This window comes from Gobio gobio, assembly GCF_949357685.1.
Source record: "Gobio gobio genome assembly, chromosome: 7".
Lineage (NCBI taxonomy): Eukaryota > Metazoa > Chordata > Actinopteri > Cypriniformes > Gobionidae > Gobio > Gobio gobio.
The window spans coordinates 46,150,109-46,175,289 of record NC_137103.1 but is presented as its reverse complement, the minus strand read 5'-3'; the positions used below and the strand labels follow the sequence as shown (position 1 = coordinate 46,175,289).

General features: G+C 37.4%; 1 protein-coding gene across 7 annotated transcripts in view; it reads right to left on the bottom strand.

Annotated features, from left to right (window-relative positions):
• Positions 1–46: 46 nt before the first annotated feature.
• The window catches only part of gulp1a (GULP PTB domain containing engulfment adaptor 1a), a 71,666-nt gene continuing 46,531 nt past the window's right edge, over positions 47–25,181 (bottom strand). For 2 of the 7 annotated variants that reach the window (XM_079822089.1, XM_079822091.1), the window contains exons 2-11: positions 18,294–18,373; positions 12,642–12,703; positions 8,473–8,544; positions 8,016–8,114; positions 7,491–7,628; positions 7,155–7,271; positions 6,988–7,074; positions 3,832–3,964; positions 3,585–3,679; positions 47–878 (exon numbers count right to left, since the gene is read on the bottom strand). In XM_079822089.1, the coding sequence (XP_079678215.1) occupies positions 807–878; positions 3,585–3,679; positions 3,832–3,964; positions 6,988–7,074; positions 7,155–7,271; positions 7,491–7,628; positions 8,016–8,114; positions 8,473–8,544; positions 12,642–12,703; positions 18,294–18,321 (903 nt within the window). In that variant the 5' untranslated portion in view covers positions 18,322–18,373 and the 3' untranslated portion in view covers positions 47–806. Of the gene's footprint in view, positions 879–3,584; positions 3,680–3,831; positions 3,965–6,576; positions 6,802–6,987; positions 7,075–7,154; positions 7,272–7,490; positions 7,629–8,015; positions 8,115–8,472; positions 8,545–12,641; positions 12,704–18,293; positions 18,374–23,229; positions 23,285–23,547; positions 23,627–23,646; positions 23,845–24,802; positions 24,875–25,181 lie in introns of those variants that run through there. The other 5 variants (XM_079822092.1, XM_079822094.1, XM_079822093.1 and 2 more) reach the window with 5 other exon arrangements.

Below are 25,181 nucleotides of genomic sequence, written 5' to 3'. Positions count from 1 at the left end.
CTCTTATTTAATGCAGGTAAAGGTTAAAGAAAGACTCGCTTACACAGAGAATATGTACCGTTTTCTTTTAATGACTACAACAGCAAAGGCTAAAATAATGCTTATAAACTCAATTAACAATAATACATAAACAGAGCTCTTCCAAAGTGCTTCCTTGTGCAAGAGTATACTAAAATATGTAATATAAAATTAAACTGCAATACAAGTACATGTTAATGTGGAAATAGCCCAGTCTTGCAATTTATGCCACTGCTGTTCAGTTAAAAAATACAGTATTTAAATGGATCCACTGCTATAAACAAAAACAATATCGTAATTTTACATGTGATCAGATAAAAAAAGTAGTGTGGTTATGATGTACGGTAATGCATTAAATGTTAAAAATAACGTTACAAAATAATGTAAAGGGAACTCTCTATAATGATAACGTTTTATGGATTCTAATATGCCATAGAGCTAAAAAAAAAACTACGGTTTGTATGTGTAACAGACGCTTAAAGAATTTGATTGTGATAACAGTTATGAAACTTTGACACAGACTGTGCAATTGGACATACTTTCTACATCCTTCATTGCCTGTACAAGCAAGGGGTGTTAAAACTACATTACTAGTTCATTTTCTTTTAGTTCTTACAAAAATAGTGATCTACTGCTTCTGATTTTTCAATATACTTTTTGTAAACCAAATTCAAAATGCAAATACATAAAAAAACGTAAGATAAGACATTGACATCTTGACTGTAAACCCGAGTTTGGCACTTTAATACAAATGGTTTAACACGAAAGTGACAACTTTCTTCTTGGCATCAGCAACGACCTTCTAGTGGATCAAGGGAAAAGACAGTGCCCTCTACTGTTAGTCCCATTTTGAACCCCTCCTGGAGAGGAAAAACAACAGGAAAAAAACAAGCCCTATTAGTGTTACTTCTAAACAACCCACAACCCTTCTAAAACACCCACATTGTACAAATCTTGCTAATGAAAAGGCCTTTTTAAGCAAGGCATGAGGACGATGAAAATGACAAAGGGTTTAAAGTTTGGGTGTAAATACTTGATATTGAGTCATTTAAAGGGATAGTTCTCATAAAAAAAGAAGTTCTCTTTGTCCCACGGAACACATTTTAGCAGAATATTGACTGCTTTTTTGCCATACAATGTAAGTGAATGGTGATCATGGGCCGTCAAGATAAAAAAAAAAAAAATGACAAAAAGCATAATAAATATTTTGTGCATAATATTCCAACTTTTATAAATTTTACCCATTCCAAAATTAATCTTCTGTCATAGCACTCAAATTTCGTTTGGGCATTTTGAATATGAGCGTATTTATGTTTGGCAATGACATTAAACATTTGTCTGCTATCACCAGACCAAGCTCAATTTAAAGGCCCACTGAAGTGACTTGAAACGCGCAGCATTATTCAATGTGTTGACGTGATTTCCCCTGAAACAGCTCCTGCTGTTAGCAGCTCCTCCCATTTTTTGAAACAGCCAATAGCGTTCCGTTAATATCACAGTTTGACTAGAGCCTTTCTGTTTGGTAAAGCCAGTTTCCACCAAATCTCTAACCGTTTATCATCATAATCTCCCCCATATCGCTTTGAAATACAGCATTCTGTGCAGAATTTAAATGGATCCGATATGTTTTGTTGTCTGCGCCGACTCGCGCATATGATCCGCTCTGCGCTCTCATGTCTCTAGTCTAGACCAGAGTCGTTGGTGTGTGTGTGAGTGTATATGTGTGTGCTGCGGCGGTGCGTGTGAAACTATTGGGAAACTGAAAGCATTACATGTCCGAATCGTTTCCTATCACATGTATAGTGCGCCATGTGCCATTCACCATGTAGAATATAGTACATTTGTGAACAGCTGACCCGATTTCAAACGCAGCTTCAGCGACTATTTATAGAGTAGGGGGCGGGACGCTTCAGATTCTAGAGAGCATTTGATTGGACAGAAGATGTGATGAGAAGATGAAGTCTGCGATGATGTCATCAAAATCTGTGATTCATTTTAACGAAGTGAGAGACCGTAAGTTTTGAATGCTTATATCTCCCAAATGTGAATTTTGTCATTGTTTTGGAACACATCAGCTTATTCATAACCTTAAGGCTAACATAGTCATACTAAAAGCAAAAAAACTTACATTTTGATTTCAGGGGGCCTTTAAGATTGAACATTGGTCTGGGGAGTCTGCTATGTATTTTCTACTGCACAAGAGGCGTGATCAACGGGCATAATTAAAATTACTCTGTATGCAATTGGATAGTCCTTCAACCAATCAGACCACAAGAGGCGTGATCAACGGGCATAATTCAAATGACTCAGTACGCAATTGGATAGTCCTTCAACCAATCAGACCACAAGAGGTGTGATCAATGGGCATCGATCCATCGCTTCTCTATCCGTCATTGCGTTAAACCCGCCAATAGTGCGCCAGGTGGATAAGCCAGTCTGTGATTGGTTCCCGCAAAAGTGTGACAGAAGCAGGATAAATGAATGTACAGGTTTCCAGCCTGATTATCACGAACAACTGATTCAATAATTTGGTTTCTCACACAAAACTACTGTATGGCTTTAGAAGACTTGTCGTATTGGACACAAGTATATGTAAACCAGTCACCATTTATTTTCAATGTATGGAAAAGAGAAGTGTGGACATGAAAAAAATTAGGGTGAGAAATGGACAGAATTTTCTGATTTTTGTACGAACTATCCATTTAAAACTGTTAAGCATGCCAAATTAGACCTCAGCTTTATGCCATCTGAAATCAATCAAATTGTCTTAAAATACAAACCATCTTTGCCGCTGCAAGCAGAAAGAGAGCAAAGAGATGGAAAATTGAAGTTGTTAGTTGAGCAAAACTGGCAAATGCATAAATGTTTCATGTAACAGCTCTGTATTCAAGATTTCCTGCATGTTAGTCTATTTTAATCTGGTTTAAAGCATACTTAACAAAAAGCAAACGTAGCACTTCTCTTGAAAGTTGTTCATCCACATATAGCACTCCGGGCTTCCCCGGGCACTGCAGCAAACACCTGCCCATTGCTCCGGGTGTGTGTGTGTGTGTGTTCACTACTCACTGCTCCTAGTGTGTGTGCACTAACTTGGATGGGTTAATTGCAGAGGACAAATTCCGAATATGGGTTACCATACTTGGCCTTCACGTCATAAAGAATTCAGTTCTGTTGCATGGTTTATTGTACTTTTAATAACTTTCACATTTCAGTCTTTATTTTCTCCTTCTCCCATGTTTCTTTATCGCTCTAACATGTGAATAACTTTAAGTGTGCATGTGTTCACTACTCACTGCTCCTAATGCGTGTGCACTACACTTGGATGGGTTAAATGCAAAGGACAAATTCCGAATATGGGTTACCATACTTTTCCTTCACTCACTCACTCACTCACTCACTCCCAAGACAAATCTAAAACAAACATGAAACAAAATTTGATGAAATCTTCCTATTGGTCCCTTCTGAATGGAGAGTGTCTTCACAGCTGCAGCAACGCCTGCTGTCAGCTCCATTAACTGCTCATTCACGCCAGTCCATTTGCTAATAAATCACAGACATGCAGTCACCTGCATCTCATCCAGCTTAGATTGGATGTCGGGAGGAAAGTCAGCTGCCCCGCAGGTGAATGGGTCAAATGGCTCTGCACCAAATATGTCTTTCCCTGAAGAAGAAGAGGGCAGTCTTTTTTCCTTCATTTTACAGGCCACTGAAGCTAACTTCTATAATATGTGAGAGTAAAAAGACTGCCAACGCAACCTGACCTTACGGTCGAATGAGCCAACATTTCTTAACTTCTGGTAAAGAAAGACTTACTCATCTCTGTAGGCCTAGCTGGGGGTGGAGGGGCAGAGCCATTGCTTGCTGGTAATGGAACCAACGGGGTTATAGGAGAAAATGGAACCATGTCAAATATGTCAGTGGTGGTCCTCGAGGACATGCTGTTTCCCTGCAAATATGAATAATGGGTGAAGTAGATGAGCATTCTGAAGAACACCTCATTTGAAAACCCCTTTCATCTGTTAAAACATAAGAACAAAGTGCTACACAGAGTTGTGCAGGTATGACGTCAGAACCCGAAGATGTACTTTTTTATGGGTTTTTTCGATTCATGTGTAAAATAAAGTCTGTGGTAAACATAACTTAATGATACTTTGATGTTTTGTTCTACAACCAGGGCTTTACATTAACTTTTTTGCTCACCAGCCACTATGACTAGAAGTTACTAGCCACTAAGTATTTTCACTGGCCGTAATTTTGTCTTCGATACCACAGGGAAAAACTACCATATAGACATTTTAAATATTATCTCATAATTTGGCAGCAGGTACTGTATATCAGGCTGTGTCACTTTAAGACCTGATGCACGGATCCATTATGCTGTTACACATGCGTTCTCTTTCTCAACTCTGTTTACGTTCACTTTAAACATGACTGTGCTTACGTGAATACTCGGCAAGACCGGCATTTTGACATTATTTTGTGTGTACTTGACTGTTTAAGGCAGCAAAAACTATCTCAAGATGCCTTTATGTGCATGCACTCACTGGGTGTGACCACAAAATCTGCGGCAATGAGTAAAATGATACGCAATACCCTCAATTCCACGTCGAAATTCAAGCCCTGTAACAACAATTATATTTTTTCCAGAGAAAATGGAACGAGTGAGTGAGTGCAGGCGGGTTTGTGTGTCAACTCACTGTCAGAGAGCTGAGAGAGCATTAAAGCACAGCTGGTATTGTGTATCTATTCTGCAGGAAATTAGTATTATTGTAAGTGTTTCAGCATTAAAAAAAATCTATATTTTTGACAATACTACATTGCAGTTTATTATTTTAGATGCCCTTTTAAAAGACTACAACTGAAAAAATGTATTTATTATATATAAAATTCAACCCGCCAAAGTGGCTAGGAGTGAGTGCGTTATATGCCACTGCTGAAATCCACCCTCGTTTGGTGGGTGTTAAAGGGTTAGTTCACCCAAAAATGAAAATTCTGTCATTAATTACTCACCCTCATGTCGTTCGACACCCGTAAGACCTCCGTTCATATTCGGAACACAAATGAAGATATTTTTGTTGAAAGCTGATGGCTGAGAAAGGCTTCAGATAGGCCTCCATTGGCATTCAGTACATTCACACTCCCAAGACCCATAAAAGGCACTTAAAACGTCGTTACAAAGTCCATCTCACCACAGTGACTCTACAATAATTTTACGATGCGACGACAATAGTTTTTGTGCGCAAAAAAAAATCAAAATAACACCTTTATCCAACTTGTTCTTGTCTTCCGTGTGTGCCTCCACGACGCATGCGCGAGAATATGACGCAGATCCGGCGTTCGGACACATGACCCAGAAGCGATTTGTTTACAAGCAGAGGAAGACGCGCGTATCTAAGCTGTTGAATTCTACATTGATCGTGCTTTAGGTCTCGGCGTAGTTCTCAAAATGGGACTAAAGTGTGCATTTCATGAATTCCCGAACGCTGGCGCTACGTCATATTCTCGCGCATGCGTCGTGGAGGCACACACGGAAGACAATAACAAGTTGGATAAAGGTGTTTTGATTTTTTTTTGCGCACAAAAACTATTGTCGTCGCATCGTAAAATTATTGTAGAGCCACTGTGGTGAGATGGACTTTGTAACGACGTTTTAAGTGCCTTTTATGGGTCTTGGGAGTGTGATTGTACTGAATGCCAATGGAGGCCTATCTGAAACCTTTCTCAGCCATCAGATTTCAACTAAAATATCTTCATTTGTGTTCCGAATATGAACGGAGGTCTTACGGGTGTCGAACAACATGAGTGTGAGTAATTAATGACAGAATTTTCATTTTTGGGTGAACTAACCCTTTAATGTCCGGTCCTGTCTACAACTTACACTGCATACACTCACACCCCAAACAGTTTTAGCTAGTTTCTTATTAAAAACGTACATTTTCAAAAATGAACATAACTGCTTTAAAATTAGCATTTTCACTATGGGTGTAATGTACATTGTAGAACAAAATGTCAAAGTATCGTCAAGTTATGTTTACCACAGACTTTATTTTACACGTAAATCGAAAAACCCCATTATAAAACCCCATAGGAAAATCTCGAAAGGAACCAGGTTCTGATGTCATACCTGCACTACTCTATTCAAGAGTGTTTATAACGTCCAAGTCAACATGAAATCAGAATCAACCCTATTCAATCAAACAAACAAATAAAAAACTCCTTTTTCATGATCCAATCAAATTTATAATTCCCAAATTATAAATTCAAGCCCCACTTTTTTGCTTGATAAATAGAATGATTTACTTGTAAATATGTCAAATTACAGAGGTAAAATGGAGTACAGAAGAAAAATTCATGGCCACTTAAGGCTGGTTCACACTGATCCAACAAAACCCAACAACCGCTGGAATCTAGTGTTGGTGTTTGTTGGGGCTGTGTGAACTAGCCTGTAAAATCTGAGGGTAAAACTTGTAAGCTTTGAAAGAAAAGACAAACAAAACCACACTGAAACCAACAACCAAGATCACAAATAGAGAAAGAGTAAACAGAAAAGTGCTTAACAGGAGGGCGAGGAACACTGGCTCCACTGGGAGGCTTTGACAGAGCTGGTTTAGCAGGTGGAGGAGTCAGAAGACCAGCAGAAAGGTTAGAGTCAGGTGAGCTCATTGGCGTTAGTGTAACAGAAGAGATTTCGAGACAAGAGAACGAGGTCACGTTGTGACACCAGAAGAGAGATGAGGGTCTCTGAAGCATATAGGCCTCATTAGAAGAGTTAATGTGAAGAAGCTGTGGAAAGATCAGAACTAGTCAGGGCTGGTGTTCTAGTTTTCCTGCTGTGTGAAAAGAAAAGGAAAAGCTCATGAGTTTAGAAAATGTCTTTAGGCATAGCTGATGTCTGTTTTATATGCAGCTAATTAATGGTGAATGGCAATTAGATGCACTCTACTGACAGGAAGTCCATGCAGCGCTTACAGGAGGAACTTGAGCAATCATCAGCTGTTCCTCTAAGACTTGCAACTGCTTCTTCAACTCAGAATTTTCAGCTTCGAGATCTTGAATCTATAAAGACAGATATCGATTAGTCGTTCATAAATGAGTAATAACAGTTATGGCGTTCTCTAACTGTAAATCATGCTCACTCTTTTCTGAAGGCCTCCTATCTGTTTCCTTGTCTCTACGTCCTTGCCCCCGGATTCCAGAAACTTCTTGTATGCCAAGTCAAATGCTTGGCCGATGGTCAACGTTATCTCTTCTGCCTGGAATCGACAGAGAAATTGCAGATGATTTTCCTAGTAACATCATCAGCGTTTTGTTTAGCCATTTGGCTTTTGAGCCACATTTAGTATTCATTTAAATTAAAAGTTATAATAATATATTTATAAAGTGAATATATAATTTATAAATATGTAAGGGTGACAGAATCATTTCGTTCAAAATAATTAGCACTATTAGTATGACATTATCTGTTGTCTTACACATTTTTCACTGTCAAACACATAGCAGAGATGTTTGTTGGACTCTGAATCTTTACAAATGAATGTGAATATCCTTTTGTCCGTCTTATCATCGGCACAGAAGGATATCCGGTGCAACTGACAGTTGTACTGTACTTCCTGTGAAGAAGAAAACAAGATTAGAGACAGTATAGACAAAATATAGGGTCTTTAGATTGATATGGGCATACAAGTGGCACCAAACAGTATTAGGACACACTTATAAAATATTTGAAAGTAAATTAAACAACAAATTATTAACCAACTTGACCTCTGGCAAATGCATAAAGTGAGTTCACCTCAAGTTCACACAGGTGTCCAAGCAGAGTATTCATATTAACTATGAACATGATCCACAAACATTTAACAACAACCAGAAACCAGAAAGAAGTGTCCAAATGCTTTTTATAGGGCCATTATAGTATCTCAATTGTCTCTACTTAAACAACATGGCTCATGTTGGACACAATTTGTTTCATAAATCTGTTTGTTAGGCTATGCACATACCTTTGATTTAGGATCTAATATTTTTACTCCGTAGATGGAGATCTGTAATTCCACTTTTGGGACCTTCTGTCCCTCTGACTTCTTAATATGCCTCTGAAACTTTAAAGAGAGAAAGAGAGAAAGACCACAATCATATTCAAAGAGATCAGATGTATAAATAATAACAACAACAGCAATAATAATTATTATTTTTCAATTCAAATTATTATCATAAGTATTAGTACTATTATTACTACTGCTATTATTTAAAAGTGATATTCAATGGAATTTCTTATTTTATCAAAAAAGGCCAAATTCTGAACTATTCATCATTAAACAGCTGTGATCCACCACTGAAGGTCTGGAACAGCTGGACGGTGCTGATATTACATCCTCTCAAGAGAAATACACTTCCTGTTTCCAGATGAAAACAATGGCGCCTATTGTGTGCAGCCAATGTGAAGCTACAGTAACTTACCTTGAGCTTTCTGACAGCATCTTTCACGATTTCTGTACCTTTGGGTTGATCAACTTCTGTATTCCCCAGAAACTGTGGGAGAAACATGAGAATCATATGGTGTGAAATTTTTTTTTTTTAAATGAAAACAGATTTTAAATAAATAAACACAAGTCTGTCAATGAAACAATAAGCTGCACATGCAGGAGACTTTTCAAGGACAAAGCAAACAACATACACTCTCAGTTGTTTTGGGTTCAGTTATGTTAATTTCAATAAAAAGGCATTGATGATAACTAAGAACACTTTCCACATTCATTATAGAACAGAATGGAGCTTGCTGTGAAGGAGGTGCAGCAAATTTTGGTCAAGATCTTCTATTGACAATGCAAGAGTCAAGCACTCTGTAAAGTCTCCTCCAGCACATCCCAAAAACTTTCGATGAATTTAAGGTCTGGAGCTCTGGACTCAGAGGTGTCAATTCATGTGTGAAAATAATTCCTCATGCTCCCTCCCAACCATTCTTTCACAGTTTGAGCCTGATGAATTTTGACATTGTCATCCTGGAATATGGTGTGTCTTCCTACATGGTTGTTTAAGAAATGAAAAGCTACTCACCATCAATTATGGTTAAAATAACTGTTGCTAAACATATAACATGCTAGATACATAATAATCACGGTAATAATGATCCAATCACAGACTCTTAAGCATTTGCCAATTTAAATCCAAACACGACTTTTTTTGGCCAGGCAGTGTATAGGCCTATATATACTACCCAGCATGAACAACACTACATTTAGCTTCCAATAGATGGAGCTATTAAGCTTTTACCTTGTGGTCAAGACCCAGTGCTAACTGGTTTAACAAAGGTCCTTAAAACATACAGTAATGGCTTACACCTTGCTATTACTTCTTTAGTCTAATGGCTACTCTATTGAAATTAATAAACGAACAGCAATTTGACAGTAACCACAACAATTCCCAGACTATACTAATGTGATTTTCTTGTCTGACCTATTTTCACACATCACGAAAACATTACTTTTCTCTGCTGGGGCTATATACAGAATCTTTAAAAGGCCTCTCCACCTTTCCAAACACTAATTTATGTGATTCAGTCATTAATGCTGGTCAGCCTCGTTCAAAGAATGCATTGAAAGTAATGGATTCGTGATTAGTCCTACTTATTACACAGACACGTGTAATGTGAAATACTAAATTATTCTGGTGGACAAGAACTGCATTATCTTCCAAACCGGAGTTAGACAAATCAGACTCCATAAACGCAAGTGCAGCACGTAGTTATGATGGATGTCGTCCACACTCAAGGGCAAGTGAGCACGGTAGGACAGTGAGGTAGGAGTGATAGATACACTACATTACACTGGGTGGAGAGTCTCTTGTTCCTGACTACTGTTCCCTGCTGGTCCGTTCGAAGGTGTTTTTTTTTAGACATCCAGCCTTCGCTCATCTATCACCTGCTACACTGGCAGAATTCCATTTTTTCCTTATTTAATTCACTTTCTTTGTCTATTCTCTTCTCCTCTCCAAAGGCAGACAACACTGAATCTTCAGCAGCTCTGAGAATCAAACATTTTGTTTTTGAGGATTTCAGTAAGACATCCTAGAAGCACTGCTCGAGAGTAGACAGCTTCTCAGCTCCAAACAGAAGATGAGTCTTTGGTGAAACGGAGCGTAAAACAGCGCTGACAGTGTATACGAGATGTTCTTTCCCACAAGATGTTTGATGAATAGCAAAAGAGACACAAACAAATTCATTGTTTTGTGAAAAGACTGTGCAAAAAAATGACAAAGAAAAAAAAAAAAGTGAAAATTGACAGCGTTTGCATCGATCCATCCATATAGGCTGTCTCTGTTTAGACCTCTGGATATCTGCGGACTTATTTTTCTGGAAGTACAATTGCTGTATTTATGTCAACAAGCTTTAAAGTCAACATGAAATCAAAACTGACCCCATTTTCATTCTTCATACATATTCCTGGTTTTATTCCGCAAGATTCACTGTTATTTCAAGCTATTTATTGTCCCAGTTCATAGCACAAGAGTTTTGTACTCCATAAGGCTGTTATATTTTTATATATAAACTATATTTAATGTGTATATAAAAAATATTAATTCAGTTATAAATGAAAAAGATTAAGAGATGTTGTTCAGAAATGTGGTCTTTTTTTTTTTAAGGTAAAAATGAAAAGTTTTATCCAAAGCATTAAAATATCAAAATATATTTATCTCTCTCAAATAAATGCTGTTCTTTTGATTTTCCATTCATCAAAGAATCCTAATAAAAAATAAAACCCAAAAATAAAAATTCTGTCACCAGTTATTCACCCTGAAGTTGTTTTAAACCTGTATGAGTTCTTTCTTCTGTTGAACATATTAAAGATATAAAATACATTTTGAAGAATGTTGGTAACCTTACCTAAAGTTTTTGGCCAACAGTTACTTTTTTTTTTCATACTATGGAAGACAATGGGGATCAACAACTGTTTGGTTACGCACATTCTTTAAAATATATTTTGTGTTTAACAGATAAAACTAAACGCATACAGGTTCGGAACAACTTGAGGGTGAGTAAATGACAGAAATGTTTTTTTTTTTTTGTGAACTATTCCTTTAAAGGCACAGTATGTAAGTTTCGCCGCTAGAGGTCGCTTATTCAAAACTTGATGATGCCGTGAATGAGCATGGAATCATGGGAGTCTTGACTCTTCACCTCCACAGCCGATGGAAATAAATCCAACGGGCTCGGGCAGAAATCATGTTCATGAATGAGCAAGTGTATTAAAGTTTTATTAGAGTTATGGTGGTATGAAGCATGAATGCTAATGAGAGAGACTGGCATGAAACACCGGTTTCTGAGCTTTTATTATGCTTATGCTGCCGTCAGCCGTTCCGCTCTTTTCGTTGCATATGTGGGGTAACGCAGTGCTGTTTTGCATGCTTAAAACAAACATACTAAATACATTTGAGTGTGTTGAAAGTTATGTTATAACGTTACTCTGTGCGTTCGCTCGGTGGCTGGTATGATACACTTTGCAGTAATCTAGATCGATATTAATAAAACAGGATGACTAAATGAATGTTGCTAAATGACATGCGATTCATTTTCAATATATTGAATGATGGAGAAACCTATCTCTGATTATGTTATGTTAGCCTCAAAATAGTGTTGTCTATGAGTCATAGTAAAAACGTAACTCGGTGAATCAAGTAAAATAGCGATTTTAACAATAAGACTAACCATGTTGCGCTGTATAACAATGATTCATATTCTGTTGATAAATGTGTATCCAAACAGTTGCTCGCCTGTCTAATAAAATACATACTATATTATAGCATCTTTGGTGTTTTCATGGTTTCTACGGAAATCAACGCGGGTTGCCAGTTTAAGGACACGCGACAGGAACGAGCGCAACTGACAATGGAAGGAGAGGAGACTTACATACTATAAGTTGATGAGTTAATTTATCCGCATTTTAATGGTGTTTCCGTTCATAGATATTTTTAGATGGATTCCGAGGCTTATTAGGTCGGGTAGAATCTGAGATCTCTGACCCAGTTTGTTTGCTGGCTTCCATGGCTACAATACGTGTCGAAATACTATTTGGTAAATTGGCAACGTGCGTTATCGCACAGACCAAAACAAAAACAGACTTTCTGACATGGAACGCACATTTCAAAGTAGAATAAGTGTCTGAAGCATTGTTTTTCAGAGAAATTAGTGTGTGAACTCAGCATGTTTCCTAAATATCTGCAAACATACGATGGTATTTTTATGCTTTAGTAGTCAAAAAGGTACATACAGCACCTTTAAATCTAAAAATCTAACATATTGTGCCTTTACTACTAGATTTCTAGATTGGCTGTTTATTGAGCACCAAATCAGCATATTAGAATTTCTGAATTATGGATTATGTCACATTTAAGACTAGAGTAATGGCTGCAGAAAATTCAGCTTTAAGTTTCATTTTAAAACAAAACTGTTATTTTAAATTAATAATATTCCACAATGTTTTACTGTGTTTTAGATAAAAACAGGACAGTAGTGAACAGTAGTAAAAAAATATACAACAAAAAAAGTATGGATTAGCAAAACAGCCACATTCATCTACAAGAAATCTTAAAGAGAAAAATATTTAGTGGAAAAAGAGGTTCATAACACATACCTTGACATTGTATGCTATAAAATGCTTGGCCAGAGCTTCTGGAGTGTGCATCCATGATTTATCTAGAAAGAGACAGAACACTATTAACTTAATAAAGCGCTTTATGAAGTACGCAATTTCTTAAATTATATTATTAATGTTTCAGACAAACAGTCTATAAAAAGAAGTCAGTCCTTTAAATTATCTGCTTTTTAGACCTCTTAGCAGAGACAATTCTAGTGAAAATGTGTATAAACAATAAACCAGTTATTATAAATGATTATTTATTAAATCAACTGCTGTTCAGACCTTTTAGCAGTGAAACCCATGTAAATATCTTTAAACAACAGAACATACATGATTATACATAATTATTTCTTCTTTAGTCCTTACATAACTGTTAAATAATTTCAAAGATTGTCAAAGATGAACAGCCAAATGTCCGTGTACAAGAAGGATTTCAACTAATGCTTCCATGTAGCTCAAACAGGCTTGAAGGGGAATTACTGAAATTGGCCTTAAGGGAGTTCAGACAGGGGGTCAGATGTGACGGACAGGAGACACAGCCGTGCCTGTGCTTGTGTGACAGCTTAGAGGAAACTGCAAGGCCTAAGTGTGACAAACAAGCTGCAGGAGTCACAACATTCAGAGCGCCTGCCGATTTACTCGGCATCAACACCCAGAGCTCATGAACAGAGTTAGCCACACCATTGTGTGTCCGAAATCACTCCCTATTCCCTATAGGGTACATATGGGGTGTCGGCCATTTGGCCAACATTTGTAACTCTTCACACTCTTTTTCCCCAATTCTTTCTGTAAACTTTGTTTTAATGCACTACAAATGTGAAGCTTCTGAGAGAGTACTAAGCAACGGTATTCTGGACATTCGCCATACAGCCATTTAGAGGGAAACAACGACCCATTAATCTCACATTTAGCCAAGTATAACTCAGGCAGATATCAATAAAAGACCCCTGAGGACTCAAAACCTCTTCTGGTATTTCAAGAAAGCAGCAATTGATTTTAATCAGCAGTTAATTGTAAATATACAGAAAAAGAAATGGACATCGGACTAAAAAATAAATTACTCACTCATTTTAAAAGTTAGCCACAATTTTTTGAGGCTTTCAGAGCAATTAGGGTTTAAATTGGTGAGTTATATATATATATATAACATCTCATATACATGAACTTCAAAGTTAATTATCAAGGTTGAAAGTTTTATATTTTGATCTCATTTTTATCCTTATGAATCCATTTCTTATTGAAAATCTGTCAGTTTTCTCTTCTTCCATGGATTGTCAGGGTATAGGTTGCCCGCTGAGATTCCTCATAGTGTGTGATTCATAGGTCAAATGAGGAACGTACACCTCAAAATGTCACAGTGTTCTTGCATACATCCGTGAACAGTAGATGTTTCATAGAGATTACCGTGGTGCAGAAACTGATGGCAACGTGTCTGAAGAAATGCATTGCTTACTCTTATATTTTTTTTAAAGGAAACCAATATAAATGGAGAATGGGTGACAAACAAAGAGAAAAATCAGTCAAAAGGTCATTACAGAAAGCACTGAAATGCGTCAAAAGTGATTGAGTCTGATATCTGAGCATCTAGGCTATCTGTTTTTCGCTCTAATAGCAGGCTGAGGGAGTTTTTTGTATTTAAAGAACTGTATTGAATTGGAAGAGCAGCCAGATATCGATAGTGTTTCCCACACTAATATCCAAAGAGTGAACATCAAGTCTGTAAAATCAGAACATCTTGGCACATTCTTAACAGGATTCCTCTGCAAGGGCTTCAGAAGAGCGTAAGAGCCTTGGTAGTCTCCACATCTAATTTTACAGCTCACTGCTTTGATTCATGGAGCACTGAATGGCAATAAGACGGCGTTATAGCAAAAATAAGATAAGAATGATCTATTACAATAGTAACGCTTCTTTAAGCCACTCTAACAAACTGTAAAGAAATGCCCTGGGCACTAAGCCTTTGTGTTATATTTCAATTGAAAAGGTTTAAGTGTTGAATATGCATTTTAATACATGTTCTGGAGTGCAATCACCAGAGTAAGTTTTCATTAAAGAAAGATTATGTTTTACTCGCAGGGTATTTCTGCCATCTCCAGCTATATGCCATGAAAGCCAGGAGGTATTAGCAATGCAATGATGACATGTTCAGAAATTTCTTCAAGCGTTTTGCAGGGAAATAAATAAAAAGAAAGAAGGAACAGAAAAAGGTGGCACAACAATTATTGTAATATAAGCAATTAGGTAGTATTGTGTACAATAATTTAGCTAAGGTTATTTATTGTGAAGTGCTCTGGGAATACTAGATTGTCACTAATTAAGCAGTCGCATTCACCAAACAAAATCATTTCTGAGCTTAAAAGCATGAAAAGAAAAAAAAAGACACAAATCACATCAGAGATTATGCTAAATCATTACTCAAAGTTGCATGACTGAGAAATCTTTTAGGCTATTCAAGCTGATCATGTGTGGGTTCAAGCTAGATTTTATTATGCTCTAAATAACAGACACATTTAATGTTCTGTGTCTGGTAATTGGATGCATAAGTCTGGAAAGAATCTGGGTCCAATTATTTCTTTGTCACACACATCACAATGTTTCTGCCTTCGAGCTTTGTGAATTACAAACAATCTAATTCAGAAACTAACGGTCTATACCTTTTGAGTTTGTGAACAGGAATTGAACCTGTAACTTTACATTATTCTATATTCAGTATTCAAACACTTTAAGTATACAGTAATAAAGTACTTACAAATCATTTGAAAACTATTAGTTTATAGTTAATTCATAGTTTATATATTGTAGTCTCTACATTGTAAATGTCTGTCTATATATCTATCTATATGTCTGTCTGTCTGTCTGTCTGTCTGTCTGTCTGTCTGTCTGTCTGTCTGTCTGTCTGTCTGTCTGTCTGTCTGTCTGTCTGTCTGTCTGTCTGTCTGTCTGTCTGTCTGTCTGTCTATCTATCTATCTATCTATCTATCTATCTATCTATCCATCCATCCATCCATCCATCCATCCATCCATCCATCCATCCATCCATCCATCCATCCATCCATCCATCCATCCATCCATCCATCCATCCATCCATCCATCCATCCGAGATCTTAATGTATCCATAAGGCATAAACATCTTTATAAACTTTCTTTTCCTAGAAGATTTTATTAGGCTGAGTTTTATGAGACAAATGATCATTCATTAACTCAACTAATAATTAATGCCAAAAAGAAACAATAAAGAAAGACATATTTACACTAAGTTACTGAACAATGATGAATCCCCCACCTCATTTTAATGCAGGGCGGCATTAGTTAGACTTCATTAGACAGAAACCTCTCTGTGAATCTTCTGTAACGTCACATCAGCACTCACACTAGACACTGCTGGTATTGAATGCATGGCCATAAAATGATTACTATCTCTCTCTGGTCAATGTCGCTATTGTTCATAAGCGGCCTGGATAGACTTTTTTTGTGTTAGTTGGAGAATTTAATGCTGTCTTTCAGACAGATGGGCTATTGGTGTTCTCCACGGTCCAACGGCACTGTCCTGTGCACCAGAAAGAAGGCGATTGTGACAGCAGGAACATCCGAGCAAGGCAGTGAAGGGAAATGTGTAGTGGCTGAGAGAGCTTTTTTCAGTGCCAAAATAATTACTTTGTTATGCATAACCTCTTTATGAAATCAGATTACAACTTTTTCTGGATAAATGAGCAAATTATAACTGAATGTAGTACACTAGAGATGCAGCGATACGCACGATGCAATACAATGATGAACTGTTTACATATTGAAATGGGGGGGGTTATTCACAAAATCATTGGTGACGCCCTTGGTGATCAGCTATAGTGTCCTATTTGATATTATTAACAGTGGGGTAAACCGTTCATGAAAACATTAAAGGGTTAGTTCACCCAAAAATGAAAATTCTGTCATTAATTACTTACCCTCATGTCGTTGGACACCCATAAGACCTCCGTTCATCTTCGGAACAGAAATGAAGATATTTTAGTTCATGCATCATGAAGCATCATGAAGCTTCGAAGCGTTATGAATCAGCGAGCCGAATCATGATTCGGATCGCGTATCAAACCGCCAAACTTCTGAAATTTGGCGATTCAAACCGCTGAATCGACTCGCTGATTCATTACGCTTCGAAGCTTCATGATGCCTTGTTTTGAAATCGTCATGACTATGTAAGTCGTTATTTAGGGTTTTTTGCGCACAAAAACTATTATCGCCGATTCATAAAGTTATTTTAGAACCACTGTGGTGAGATGGACTTTGTAACGACGTCTTTAGTACCGTTTAAGGGTCTTGATAGTGAACCGTGCCATTGTGCCAATGGAGGCCTTTCAGAGCCATCAGATTTCAACTAAAATATCTTAATGTATCTTAATTTCTGTTCCGAAGATGAACGGAGGTCTGACGGGTGTCGAACGACATGAGGGTAAGTAATTAATGACAGAATTTTCATTTTTGGGTGAACTAACCCTTTAAACAAGCCACCCTTAAATAATTAGTCTCAATGTAACTAATAGAAGAGAACTTGGAACTGGTATTGTGCATCCCTATAATATAATCTCTCATTTATATAAAAACCAGATGTGTTACAGCCATCTGAAAACATCTCTAAACATCACCATATCTTCCATCATCCCGAAGGATTTAGCATTGGACAGCACTCGTGATAATAGTCCATATCTTCAAAGCGAGCCAGACAGAGCAACAGGAGCTACTAACATAGAAATATTACCAGTGCAATCCCTGCCATCTGGGATCGAACCCTGGCCAGTTGGGTTTATCACATCAAAGATCCATTAATTCATTTTGGAAAGAAGGGTGGGACAGGTGGTTGTAAATACATAGAGAAAAAAAACAGACCTCTGGAGTCAGACAGGTTGTCTGCTCCAAGCCACTGAGAAATGACAGAAAGGGAGGAGAGACCAGGGGACGAACAAAGAGAGGTAGAGAAAGAAAGAAAGAATACGAGAGAGAGGTACACACAGCCGTACGAAAAAGGAAAGTCTGAATAACAGAGTTTTATAAGCGTTTCTGTTAGCACTTTCAATTTGAGCACAATAATGTAATATGAATAATTATTTAAAAAACATAATTAATAATTCTCCATTATCTGCACTCAAATGTACTCCATTCGCAATAAGGCATTTCCCAAACATCAGGGCAATTTCAAGTTTGTTGTAGCACCTTCACATATGCTCAATGATATGAAAATATAATTAACAATATTTTGACTTTTAAAGACATATTTTAATTTCATATTTACACACACACACACACACACACACACACACACACACACACACACACACACACACACACACACACACACACACACACACACACACACACACACACACACACACACACACACACACACACACACACACACACACACACACACACACACACACACACACACACACACACACACACACACACACACACACACACACACACACACACACACACACACACACACACACACACACACACACACACACACAACAAAGTCTTTCTGTCATTTTTAGTCATCATTTTTTTATCGTTTGATAGCCCTAAAGAATCTGTTGGATGGAGAAACAGAGAAAAGAGAGGAAAGCAAGACAAAACTGGTACAACACATACCTTTTTTTCTGTTAAATGCCCGGTTCATGCTTGAAAACACTCCGTCTCGGCTGCGATTTCCTCGAATGTGCCACCTCTACCTGGCAGGATGAGAGCGTATATGAACATTTACTCCATGGAGCCTAAGAACTACATGCTTCAAAAACAAAATTCTTTGAAATTGCCTTAAGGTTAAATCTCCTAGGGTGTGGGGTATTGCAAAAAATGTTACTGGGTTAAAAGCTATTGAGTTCACAAGAACTAACACGTTTAAAAAACAAAAATCTCTTCACAAAATTATTTTGGGGAGATAAACCAGAAGTACCACAGCAGGTAGGGGATAAACAGTCAAAACTATAAATATTATGAGTAAATATGCCCTTCATGGTTCAAATATTTGAACGTGTATTTGTGGAGGATGGTAGATGCAGCGTGTTTTCAAAAGTCTGAAAGTGATATGAAAAAAACTAAAGCTGAAAACACCTGAAATGTTTTAAGATCCCAATGAATATAAAATTGGACTTTTGTGTCTATGTATTTGAGGCTGTCTATATCCTAATGTACATTTAAAGGTGCAGTAAGCAATTTCTGAGAAATGCTGTTGAAAGTGGATTGGACCGAGCAGCAAAACACACTTGTAGCCAATCAGTAAGGGGTGTATACACTCATTAATATGCCTGTGTTGCATAACGTGTTTGTGAATTTGGGGTGGAGCTATTAAGATTGGGATGTGATCCTTTTAAGTTAGGGGTGTGTTTGTTTTGCAGATTTCAAATATCAACAGCTTTTCTCAGACTTAGCACCTTTAAACGCTAACAAACTATACTTTTAGCACGTATATGAATTTGCATATTCTATAGAATATTTGATTGGATTTAAATTAATAGGAATCTCCCTTCACCCAATGCCACCATGTGAAACCAAAGCCTATTGGCTATTGAGAAAAAGAGGATAGCTCTATGCCAGGGCTGCATGATATATTGAAATAAAATCGATATCGCAATAAGACTTAGTGTGTCAAATTGCACAGGTTGTGATTTAATTAAATACATATATGTGCTACCCATTACAGAGTAAATTGCAGCATTTACACACCTGATATCATGAGCTGCATACGTGTAAATGAACATATTTTCATTTGCCAGAAACCCAGTCAAAATAAAAGCTTCAGTTACTGTTTGAAAATTAAGGAATTAAGTATTGCAATATTAAATATTAGTATTGCAAATGTACTCAAAATGTCCTTTTTCAATAGGAAAAACAATGTGACAGGACAAAAATGGTGCAAAAAAAAGAAAAAAGAAATTATTTTCACTGCATACTAGTTCCTAAGCTTCTCCCTCTCAGACATTGTCAAACATCAGGAGATAAGCTAAACCAAAGACTTGTATAGGCTATGAGACAAACTACTCAAGTGTTAAGCCCAATAGGAAGACATATAACAATAGCAATGGTGGATGAATGAATGGTGAAAGAAGATATCGCCACAGGGTCTATGTGCGCATTACAGATTTCCCTTTTTACAAACCCTTTTCATATAGGCTCTTCAGAGAAATGTATCTTTAACTTCATAATGACTTCAGAGGAAGCTCATCACTCCCACTGCCTGTCTGTGACTTAGCAGTAATGTTAACTTGTGCATGACACGGAACATATTTTTCCTGGGTAAGTTTATCATTGTACGACTTCACTTAATTTATTGTGTAGAGCTAATCATGTTCATATAAAAACACAGTAAGGCAATATAGAAAACATCCGTTTTAATGCTGTACACAACTGAATATGAGCGCAGAAATTTTATATATTTGTTATGAATAAGTAAACTTCTAGTAAAAACTGTTCTCTCCTCCCAAACATGGCCAAACAGTAATGAAAACAGAAAAGCACCCTGTTATGTGATGTCCTAAGAGTGCAAAGCTTCATTTAGACCCTATTGTTTGAAATGCTATTTCGATATGACCAAGAATTCTTTAAAAAACTCCTTTCATACAGCATCTTGCAAAATAAGCAGTGTAAGAAGTGATGCCTATGATTTTTGTAGTGTGTTTTCATGTGAAGGGTGTGGTGCGTCACTGGAGGGAAGCAGTAAATTACAGTATTTTGGGATGAAATCTTGGCACAGAAGAAAGTGATTTAGGGTTTCATGTCAGAACAATGCAAATGCTTTTTTTTTATTATCTTAAACATATCATTCACCCTACTTCGTACAATTTACATGATGATAAAATGTTAGAAGCTTAATGGTTTGAGCCAATGAAGCTCTTTATGACTCAGAGTTAGACTTGGACCTAGAGTTAGAAAATATGAACTGATGTTACACGCGGGCACATTTAGGCTCCCTAGTGAAGAACGTAAACAGACTTCAGCATGCCAGACTGCCAAGTTTAAATGCACAGGCGCTGAACAGGAAGGCAGGCACTTTTATTTTTATTCACAGGCAATTGAGCTGTCATAAAGAGCCATGGAGAGTCAAACGTACAAGGACAGCGGCCATCACTGACAGAGCAGGTGAAATCACAAGTTTGTCATGTCACCCCTGCCAGCAGCCTAAAGAGTCCAAGAACTGGAACTACTCTGAAAGAATTCATAAATTATAAGGAGATCTGTCACAGTTCAGAAAACTTCTGAGAAGGGGCTGACATATGCGGAGTCATATTTATGGTCAACATTGCACAGATTTCCTAACCTATTAATACACTTGCTCTAACTTCACAGGAAAAATGCCCATAGTATTTCATTAGGCTACAAAATTCCACAAAGAGCAAAATAATTAAACTGTGGCTATAATGCCCACTCTTTCCCAGTTATTCTGCGACGCAGTATTATCTGTTGCCTGGTCACACCTGGGCAAACACCTGGCTGTGCTGTCCGCCTGCCTGACTGACAGCAGCTGTGTTTGTTCTCCGTTTATCACTTCCTGGCTGGTCACTCTGTCCCACAGGGGAGACCCTGAGACCTTCCTTTATGCTGAGCTGCAAAGTTTACTGATAATATTTAGTATCTTCAAAGTGAACTCCAGCTTAGGCATGTCTGAGAGAACCCAAAGCCATTTATAACTGTTGGGTGGAGAAGCTACGGTCCCCCCAGATATGAGGTCTGAGGTTGCCTTGGTCCTTTTTGCTGGATTAAAAATAAAAATATTAGTTGCAAACACCAATTATTGGGAGCCAAGTACAATTAGTCTTTTAGCCCAAAAGCTCATAAAATCATTCACATTCACAGCTGATATTTTACCAACACATTCCATTCAGGAATTGTCAGTTTTAGCAAAATAGCCTATAGACTACAACATTCTGCGGTGTGTCAAACACAGATCGGCGAACAATTTAAAGGGATAACTTCACACAAAAATTAAAATTGTGTCATTAATTAGTCACTCTCATGTCATTCCAAACACGTAAGACTTTTGTTCATTTTCGGAACACAAATGAAGATCTTTTTGATGAAATCTGAGAGCTTTCTTGTCCCTCCACTGACAGCTACACAACTACCACTTTGACGCTTCAAAAAGTTCATAAAGAGTTTATAAAAAGAATCCATATGAATTGAGTATTTTAGTCCAAGGTTTCTGAAGAGACAACGATCGCTTCATATGATGAACAGATTGAATTTAGGCTTTTATTCACATATTAACGGAAGCTCAAGCATGATTGCTGGACGTGCAAGAACCAATGAGGTTCATTCTTGTGTGTTGTGCAACGCGTTTCAGCTTCCGCAAGAACCAATGAGGTTCATTCTTGTGTGTTGTGCAGCGCGTTTGAGCTTCCGCAAGAACCAATGAGGTTAATTCTTGTGTGTTGTGCAGCACGTTTGAGCTTCCGCAAGAACCAATGAGTTCTTATTGTTCTCATGCATCAAGCAGGTTCAGTTGAGCTTCTGTTTATGTTCACTGATCAATGTTTGTTTGTGAATAAAACCCCAAATTAAATCTGTTCATCATATAAAGTCTCTTCACAAAATTTAGACTAAACTGCTCAATTCATATGGATTAGTTTTATGATCTCTATATGAATCGCAAAGGTGGTAGTTGCGTATACTGTCTATGGAGAGAATTATAAACTAAAGTCTAACAGGTTTGGAACGACATGAGAGTGAGTAATTAACGACAGAAATCAAATTTTTGGGGGAACTTTCAAAAAATTCAATATGTTGGAAAAATGTCTTATGCAGAAACAAATGTGGGTATAGGGCTGGGATGGGCAAACTCGGTGCTGGAAGCCACTGCCCTGCAGAGTTTAGCTTCCAACCCTGGTAAAACTCACATGCCTGTAGCCTTCTAGCAATTCTGAAGGCATTGATTAGTTGGTTCAGGTGTGTTTGATCAGGGTTGGAGCTAAACTCTGCAGGGCAGTGGCCCTCCAGGACAGAGTTTGCCCTGGCCTGATATAGGGGAGAGTCAAAATGTATTTTTTGTTGTTGTTGCTTTAAATGTATAACATTCCAATTCATGCACCTTTTAAGAAACTATCAAAACACTTTTCAAATAATTAAATAAGACTCTAGTTATATCTATAATCAAAAATATTTTGGGAAACGTTTAATACTGGGTAAATAATATTCCATAAAGGGATAGTTCACCCAAAAATGAAAATTCTGTCATCATTTACTCACCCTCATGTTGTTCCAAACCTGTATGAGTTTCTTCTGTTGAATACAAAATAAGATATTTTGAAGTATGTTGGTAACCAAACAGATGATGCTAGCCATTGACTTCCATTTTTTTTTCCTACTATGGAAGTAAATGGCTACAGTCAACTGTCTGGTTACCAACATACTTCAAAATATTTTCTTTTGTGTTCAACAGAAGAAAGGAACAACATGAGGGTTGGTAAAGGACAATTTTCATTTTTGGGTGAACTACCCCTTTAACAATGAACTGAAAGAAATGTAAGAACTAAGGAGGACAACAAAAATTCACATAATCATACTGATGTTTGGAAATAAAAAAGTGGCCTACTTTCTCGAATTTCTTTTATGATGATGGTCCAAAATTTCCAAAAGCTCAAAGCATGCTGCCGCTCAGGAAGAAGAATGTAAACATCCACAGCCACAGAAAAAGAAAAAAAGGTTAGGGCTGTTCAAAGTTGATGAGCATTCCACTGATATGACCCAGATCTGAGTCAACATTGCCAGCATTTACAACAAAACTATGCTTCGCCACCTCAACTGCACTGAGAAAAACTATCCTTTGTTTCCAACAGAACTGCATTCACTGAGCTCAAATAGCAAATATTCAAAAACAATGTTTATTAATTCAACACTCTGCATTCCTTACATGGATCAGTTGTTATTCACCGCTAAGCTCGGAGCCATACTCCAAACACTCCTGTCCTTTCTGTCAGACCTCTTCACATAAAAAGGCCAACATTCTTACCAGTAATGAGAGGAGATTTCCAAAGCACCAGCCAGTGTCTTCTGCCAAATACGAACCAAATGAGGAAGCCAGCGGAGAGCACTTTAAGACGAAAGCAAGAAGATGGGTGAAATGCAGAGCCGGGCGACTTATTCGCTTTCACACAAGCTGAGATACTAAGGAGGAAGTTCCAGCAGTGCTTAATAGTTTTCAGCTGTGGGCCAGATGGGGTTATGTGAAGTACTAAAGTAAGAGGGGCGGCGGGTTTGCAAGCAAAACGAGGTGTCTCATGAGTGTGAGAGAACCTCTTGAAAGAAAGGAGACAGGAAGAATGAAGGACGGAAATAAGTGCTGTGTAGGAGAACAAATATTTAGATTTATATATCTGGAATACTCGATTCCAATTAGTCAAACACAGCATTGTACAATCAAAATATTTCTGTATAATGACCACTTAACTGTATATTTGACAACTGTTCGTGGTTCCATACTGCTGCTCCCATTTCATTTTAATTTATTTTCCTTAGAAAAAATAGAATAAACAATTGGCACCATCCTGCAACTCAAAATGTATAAACTGTAGTAACACTGTAGTAACTGACCAACAAATCAAATCTAAACACATTCCACTATAAATAACCTTTTGTACAATCGAAAGGTTCCATGGATGTTAAAAGTTCTTAATGGAACCATCTATGCCAATAAAGAACCTTTATTTTTAAGAGTGAAGGCTGCAAGATGTAAAAATTAATTAATTAATTAATTAATGAACTAACATTAACTAATTGAACCTTATTGTAAGTGTTACCATTTTTTCCCCAAAAGGAAGTACCCTGCAGCTCTTGGTCAGTGTTAGCAAGGCAAAAACAACCAGTGTAAGTAATTCACATAAGGACATTGACTCACTGAAAACTTGCTGAACAGATGAAAACAAAAAAAAATTTCCACCACAGAATATAAAAAAAAAACACATCAACCACAAAATTCCTGGTTCATACTTCAGCCACAGAGCAACTTGAGTGCAAGACAGTGGAAAGCTAACGGTGTTACGCTCACTGAAATCTGACACCTATGCCTTACTCAACATGTCACAACTGTTACAGATGACCAAGACACTAGGCAGACAGCAGACATGGAAACGTACAGCTCATATATATGGTGAAAAGTACAGCTATACCTTTCGTCGCATCTCCAAAAAGAAGTAGAGTGGTCTAGGTGGGGCTGTGTTAGTCTTGGCATCAGTGGGTCTGAGAATATTTTAAAAGATTCTTTTCCTTTATTATCCTAAAATTTGTTTTCCTTTCCATCATCTCGCCCCCTCCGCCTTGTGTGGACAGATGTGGGGAGGGGAAAGTAATGCGTTTAAGACTTTGGCATTTTCCATTTCGTGAGGTAAAAGTACCATATGCTTTAACAACTGCAGAAGTAGTCATAATCTTACATAATATTGCACCTGGCTGACATTAAGAAATGTTGACAATTAAATGTTTATCTTGTGAAATCAACATTTACAGATGAGCTACGAAAGAAACTAGCATAAGCAGCATCAACAATTT